General features: G+C 48.9%; 1 protein-coding gene across 1 annotated transcript; it reads right to left on the bottom strand.

The window, feature by feature from the left end:
* Positions 1–3,245: 3,245 nt before the first annotated feature.
* On the bottom strand, positions 3,246–5,071 carry LOC145806546 (uncharacterized). The gene is made up of 4 exons (XM_082903866.1): positions 5,066–5,071; positions 4,162–4,323; positions 3,475–4,068; positions 3,246–3,392 (listed from the first exon to the last, which is right to left on the bottom strand). The coding sequence occupies exons 1-4, from the start codon at positions 5,069–5,071 to the stop codon at positions 3,246–3,248; spliced, it is 909 nt and encodes a 302-aa protein (XP_082759992.1).
* Positions 5,072–7,334: the final 2,263 nt, after the last annotated feature.

Raw genomic sequence — 7,334 nt, 5'->3', positions numbered from 1 at the left:
CAGCCATAAACTTTTCCGCGATCAACTCTGTCCATTTCGATCATCTCAGTCATCTTTATCCATCAGCATTTATTGCGATCTCCGGTACAGTGCTGTTCAAACTAGGGGCAACTTTCCGTTGCCGCGACGGTGCAAAGTTACTCAGACTAGGGGCAACTTTCCGTTGCTTTGCAGTGCCGCATTGTTCTTCAGACTAGGGGCAACTTTCCAGTTGCAGGGATCTGGGGTTGTGCATCTCAGTGACAGATCTTCGGCGTGTCCAGTTCTGATCCACATCGAAAATAGTTTTGAAAAGTTTTAATAAAAGTTGACTTTGTTCAAATCAATCTTTTTACGACTAAGACCATTTTTGGACCAAAAGCGGAAAATTTTCAGTACCACAACTTTCAATTTCATTGATTTCAAAACTGAGTTCTCCTGCTCTTGCATTACAATCGAGGTTGCTTTTTTTAGTACATTCATAACGAAAACTTGAAAATGCTAAATAAGCAATAAATTTGGGGCATAGTTGAATCAAGTATCTCTGCATCCCCTCCCAGAGCTGGACGAAGCATCTGATGCCAAGCTAGGCCCAACCTGTGCCTCCTCGTTGAGCCAATCCAAGCACTCATCGGACAAAGTGCAACTGAAAGTTGAAGCAGGGGCCAGGAGCTCTCTAGTCCTCCATGCCGTGGCATATCGGGCAAGCTGTGCACCCCGGACTGGGAAAGCAGCTGGGTACTCAATCCCCTCTGGTGGGCAGGTCTGATCATGACCAAACTGACGCAGGAACCAAAACGGAAAATAGAATACGCAGTGGGTTAGACCAATCAATTGGATCCCAATCAGCCAAGACATACTATAGCTCATTGCCGGGAGGTTGAACCAAGGACAACGCCAAGCAATGCCGTCTCCTGACAAATTGCACATCCAATCGAACCACCACCTTTCGTCAAGAGCATTGACTAGACGCTGCCGAAAGAAGTAGCCTCGAGCTGAATAGGCCGGGCAAGAATCCACAACCTGCAACTTGTCCATTAACCATACCTAGGGGAGGGATGGAAAATGAGAGAATAAAGAACAAAGAGATGTACGATGAGAGAAAAAGTGAGGAAAAGGGTTTTGTGAGAAAAACCGAGCCTGAGGGTCGAGTGATGTGAGCAAATATATATGTGAGGTCGGGTGGGAAACATTACCTGCAACAGCAGTGGACTCCCGGCAAACCTAGTCACCTCCCGGCGATAGACAGAATCTAAGCCCATCAGTGTCTCGGCCAAGGTCATGGCAATACAGCTCTTTCCTTCTCTGAAACCTTGGGCGACTTTGATCAGGCGAATGCTAGCCCCGCCGAAGCCCGAGGAAAGCAGAAAGTGAGCAACAAACATAAGCAGAGGGCGTGTTGCCGGAAACCCTGCCAATAATGGTTGATGCGGTCATCGGCGTCGGAAAAACGATGGATCAAGCCGAGGATGTCCAGTTCCCCACTGCAGATCAGAGATCGAGCATCATGCGCCGTGAGCCCACACATCCGCCCTAAAGCCTGGGCGTGGCCAAAACGGAGCTGGGGCAAGATCACTTCAGAGCATTCAGACTCCATCAAAACCTGAAAATCTTCGAAAGTGGGACACATCTCTTGGCCGCCAAAGCTAAAAACGTGCGTCACTGGGTTCCAGAACCTTGCCGCGGCATGGAGAAAAGGAAGCTGTAGCGGAGTACGGCTCAGCGTGAATAGTGCATTCAAGCCGAAACCCCGGAAATTCAGCTTTTCCGAGCCATGTAGAGAAGAGATCCAAGATGTGACATTTTCTGCGAGAAACGCCTCCATCTTTGTCTAAAACTAAGATGAAATGAATGTTCCCGAAGTTGAGGCTTTTATAGAAGGAAAAACACTATTCACGGGGACACATGTCAAAAACCAGGTGGCTGCAGGACTGAGTGGCCGGCCGGCCACCTTTTCTGGCTGGCCAGCCATTTACTTTTTCAGAAATGGCCGGCCAGCTGTCTCTCTCCACAAATTTGGCCGGCCGGCTCCCAAAGATGGCCGGCAATGCTGCAGTGTATCCTCTTGGCCTTGTTTTACCCTTCGAGGGAGAGTTCCAAGCATTGCCATGCAACGGGAGAGTCAAAGGCCTCCATTTTGGATGCGTTCCGGTGCCCAGATCATCAGAAGTACACTCTGTTGTTGCTGAGTTTTGTTTATTGAGTTGTTGTTTTGATTATCGAGTTGTTGTTTTGCTTATCGAGTTGTTTGTCGAGCGGACGTGTTTCGTGTTTTTGAGCCATTGTTCTCTGTTTAAACAATCTTTGTTAAAGTCTTGTTTATTTGCGTTGTCAACGTTGTTGCATTTTGCTTATCGAGTTGTAAACTTCCTAAGCTCCTGCTATATCTTAGTAAGTTGAGTTGCTTAGTTTGTTGCGTCGGTTCACTACCTGACTTGGTGATTACACAATGCGCATTCCCATTCAATTTCATTCTTGTGCAAAATAAATGATGCGATACGATGCTAAAAGTTTAAAATACAAACACCTTTTCAAAAGCTATTTCATTCCATCATGCTTTACAACAAACAAAGGTACAAGTTTTACAAAAAATAAAACTGCCTAACAATGTGCAAAGTGCTACAAACTACTAGCAAAAAGAAAAATAAAGCAGGAAACAACAGTGGCATCAATGTCCTCGGGAGCGGGAACGAGAAGCACTCCTCATCCTCTTCTGCGGGACAACCTCCGCACCATCATCATCATCTGGGTCGGAGCTGTCATCCTCAGGATCCCCCTCAGCCTCACCTCTGTTCCCCGAACCAAAACCGGAGCCCCCCTCCTCAACAGATGTCTCTGACTGACGATCGGTAGCCTCCTCCTCCTCCTCAGCGTCCTCCTCCTCCTCATCAGGCTCCACCTCTACAGCGTGAGCCTTGCGTCTGCGGACAGGCCCTCCTCGAGCTCCTCGAAAAGGCCTAGATGGCCCGGCTCCTCGGGAAGGCCGAGATGACCCCGCCCCCTGAAAAGGCCCGGGTGACCCAACTCCCTGAAAAGGCCCAGATGGCCCAGCTCCCCAAGGAGGCCCAGGTGGCCTGGTCTGCGGCTGACCGGACCATGAAGGCATCTGAAAACAAAGAGTTCAATTCAAATACATCAGTCCAAATATATACATCAGATGCAGATACAAGCAAAGGCTACGTGAAGTGGGTGCATGTAAATGCAGTGTCCGAGTGGGGTGTGTGTCAGATGTGCTCTACACAAGTAGTCTAACGATGCAGTAGAAATCAGCATGTCATCAGAAGTATGATAAATGCCAGAAAACTGAAGGGTACCTGAATGCCCGCGACAAACAACTGTGCCTCCCTACGCAGGACCACGCCCTCGAGTGTGGCCACCAGTCCAACCACCTCCTCCATGTACCCTCGCGGTGGCTGCAAAAATGAGTTCATAATCATCAGTGAACAAAAAAATGTCTAAACATCTGAATGATGAATGAAAAACAGTAGAGCATACCAGCGGTGAGTCAGGATCAATGGCGTATCGATCACTGGGCATCGGAGGCTCTAGCGGAATCGGAGTCGGGGAGATAGCTCCATACTGCCACGCCATCAACTCAGTAGGCATTTCTGGCCATCCAGGATGAGGATAAGCCGACGGAGTCGGAGGAACCGGTCTACTCCCACCTCTAGATGTACCAGCCCTGCTAGTAGAAGGGGCGTCTGCAGCCCGAGCCCGAGCCTGGCCCGAGGATGACATACCGGCAGGCCTCATCATTGGGATACGAGCTCCCGTCAATGGAGGCATCAAATATATGTGATGGTAAGTGGCGTAGTCCCCCTCCTCAATATATAATAAAGCATCACTACCCAGCATGGCGCCGACTACCTCCGAGTAAGAGAGCCTGTCAGCAGTCCGCATACTAACTGGGGGCACTGCGGGAGGATCCTGAGAAAGATACCCCCATACCTGGCGCAGAAAGCGTTCCCCCAGGAACCAGGCCCTGCCAACCGGCCCTTCGAGCAGGACCCTATACTGGGAGATGTCCGACCCTCCGGTATACTGAAGTCGGAGACCATCACCCAGGGACACCCAGGGCTGCCATGTGATCTGCGGATGATAAATGCATAAACCAATCAGAAATCGAGAATATGCAGAGCAAATCAAAGATGAAAATGAAAGGAACTGAAAGTTCTGAGGTACCTCTGAATGTCGCACAGTGTCAAAGTACTGTCGCAGGTAAAGGAGGGTCTCTCGAGGTCTCGGCCGGTGCGGGCCCTCGAACACCAGTGAGTATGGGGTCATGGGAACCCCTGCCACCTCCAACTCTGGGGCTAATGATGGAAAGTATACATAGACCCATAGCTGAGAAAAACAGTGCAGAATATAAGTACGAAATGCTGAGAGCAAAATATAGACTGTAAAAGTGCGCTGTGTGTGCAATGTACAAGTAATGAAGAGCAGAAATGTAAATAAAGAGGACAGAAAAGTACCTCCCAGGCTCTCCAGTAGCAGCCAAGTAAATCGCCCCGCCCGCGGGAGGTCGCGCTCATATAAAAGTAAAGGGTAGCCAGGCCGGCGCCACCCCAGTCATATCGATGGACCTGTGATAGGTCAACCAGAGCGCTCAGCAGGTATAGCCCGACTGTGTTCCCTCTATCGGTGAACAGGGTAGTCCCGAAGAGGAACATAAGGAAACCACGGGCATACTACTCTGTCTCCTCGGGAGTCTCAGGCACCATCTCCGCCCGCCGGAAGTGGGAAGAGAACCAAGTGTATCGGACTCTCCCAGAAACCCTGTCAACAGGCGGGCGAGCCCCCAATAGATACATCCAAGCGGCCTCCCACTCGCCCATATCCTCATCATAAGGGATGGACCAACCTCCTATGTCTAAGCCAGTCAACACAGCGAAGTCTAGAGGCGTCATGGTCATGTCCCCGGTACCAAGGCTGCCATCAGTGTCCTCCTGGCAGGACAACGTGACAACCCGACGCAGAAGGGCCCGAATCCTGCCAAATCTACCAAATCTCGGACACCCTCCGGGAGCTCAGCGTACCAGTCCCGCGCGATGGTGGAACCATACCCCCGCACACTACGGGAACCAACCTGCATTTAGAATGAGTACATGTGTCAATAATGAAATGAATGGGCTGTGTGCCAATGAGATGAATGGGCTGTGTGCCAAAGAGATGAATGGGCTGTGTGCCAATGAGATGAATGGGCTGTGTGCCAATGAGATGAAATGGGCTGTATGCCGATGAAGCGAAATAAGCTACATGCAAATTTAATCTGGGCTGCGTGTTCAGAAAAATTTGAAGTGTGGGCTGCGTGTTCAACTTCCAATCAGTGTGGGCTGCGTGTTCACCATTTTAATCTGGGCTGCGTGTTCAAAAAATTTAAAGTGTGGGCTGCGTGTTCAACTTTAAATCAGTGTGGGCTGCGTGTTCACTATTTAACCTGGGCTGCGTGTTCAGAAAATTTGAAGTTTGGGCTGCGTGTTCAACTTTCTATCAGTGTGGGCTGCGTGTTCACTATTTAATCTGGGCTGCGTGTTCAGAAAATTTGAAGTTTGGGCTGCGTGTTCAATTTTCTATCAGTGTGGGCTGCGTGTTCACTACTCTAATCTGGGCTGCGTGTTCAGAAAATTTAAAGTTTGGGCTGCGTGTTCAAATTTCAACTAGCGTGGGCTGCGTGTTCACTATCTAATCTGGGCTGCGTGTTCAGAAAATTTAAAGTGTGGGCTGTGTGTTCACTTTCGAATTCGGGCTGTGTGTTCGACAAATCAGTGTTTGAGCCGTGTGTTCGCCTATTAACTAATGTGTACTGTGCGTTCGCAATTAATTAATGAGCCGAGTGTTCAGAAATTCGAGTGTTGAAACTACATGTTCAGGATGCAAGCAAAGTACTATGTCATAAGCTAAACTGCATGTTCAAGCATGGCAAAGGTGCGAAATGTACGAAAAATACAGAAAATGAAGTAAATACCTCTCGGGCCTCATGAGAGAGGTGATGCTCCGGCTCTCGGAGAAGCAGATCCCCGGGTGCTCGCTCGTCAAAGCTAGTAAAGTGACAGAAGACAGCACGAGGGAGGACATGTGCTGGCGGACGGTACCTCCCGGGAATAAAAGGTCGGGTCCTCGGGGGTAGAGCCATGGGATCAAAATCATCTCCGGCACCTGGAAAACCTACGCCGTGGGGAGAATTACCCGCCATTTTCAGAAGATCTGCAAAGGGAGCAAAAATGAGCCGAAATTGGAAAAAGTCAACAAAAGTCAACTCTCGGGAAATGAAAAAGTCAACAAAAGTCAACTCCCGAGAAAATCTTCCAAATGTTGAGACAAACTTACCTCAAGTGGCGAAAATGCGAAAAGAAGCTCTGAAACTGAAATTTAATCGCTTCAAAGTGCTTGAAACTGAATATTTTTGCGAAAACAATTTGCACGGGGCGTTGGAAAACGCGTATGGAACTCAGATCTGGAGAAGAAAGTGTTGTAGGAGGCAAGAAAGGAAGGGATCTCGGCTGCCTTATATAGGCCCCAAGTCTTGGATTGAAGGAGCATAAAAAAGGAGGTGAAAAGACCAAAAAGCCCCCGGATTTGGGCATATGGCCGGCCTGCCCTCTTTTCTAGCCGGCCAGCTATCTGCTTTTTGGAAAACTGGCCGGCCAGCTATTTACTTTATTGAAAACCGGTTGGCCACCTCCCCTTGGGAAGATAAACGGCCGGCCATGTCCCCCACATGCCCACCTAGCTCCCTGCAAATTTTGAGGAAGATCGGAGTTCCCGGGACCTGAAAAAGTTCAAGAAAAGTACACTTTCGGTCGCGAAATTGCTCCGTCGGAACTTCGACTTCGAGATCTGACATATGTCTCATCATCATTCATCGAAATCAAAGTGTATCCTTTTTGAACGAGTTGTAGCCTTTCCAGGAAGTGGGTCGGAGGTCGTAATTGAGTTACCTTCGCCGAAACACGCGTTTCCATACTCGTTGTTTCATGACAAACGGACACCCTAATTCATGCTCGTTTCGCACTATCATGCACATAACTTGCATTCTCATGAGCATACCTGCATTAACATGCACATTTCTTGATATTGGCATACCTCTATGTTTGAGCATACGTTGTCACGCATGTTCCACTCTTGCATTGCGATGCATACACTCACTGGCGCTGCGTGTGTCAAACTTTCGGAATCACATTAAATATATGTTGGTAGCATATTGTACTTGTTGCAATTTCTCTCTTTTGCAGGCACGATATTGTATGTACGGTTCAATTGAGGCTGGTGCGACCAGACGAATCGCGCAGGTATCGTATCTTCTCCGTGTGAGATGTGGCGGGGATTGAATAATCCTCCGCATTCTTAACTGCATG

The sequence above is a fragment of the Camellia sinensis genome, chromosome 1, assembly GCF_055761805.1.
Source record: "Camellia sinensis isolate YWXY chromosome 1, ASM5576180v1, whole genome shotgun sequence".
Taxonomy (NCBI): Eukaryota; Viridiplantae; Streptophyta; class Magnoliopsida; order Ericales; family Theaceae; genus Camellia; species Camellia sinensis.
Note: the sequence above shows the minus strand (reverse complement) of the source record. Positions and strands in the feature narration are given on the sequence as shown.

Bases quoted from the DNA above. Each gene is read 5' to 3' on its own strand.
- LOC145806546 (XM_082903866.1), bottom strand. The intron at 4,069-4,161 runs GTACCTCAGAAC...TATCATCCGCAG, and splicing joins ACACTGTGCGACATTCAGAG to ATCACATGGCAGCCCTGGGT. The intron at 3,393-3,474 runs GTATGCTCTACT...TCATTTTTGCAG, and splicing joins TTGATCCTGACTCACCGCTG to CCACCGCGAGGGTACATGGA.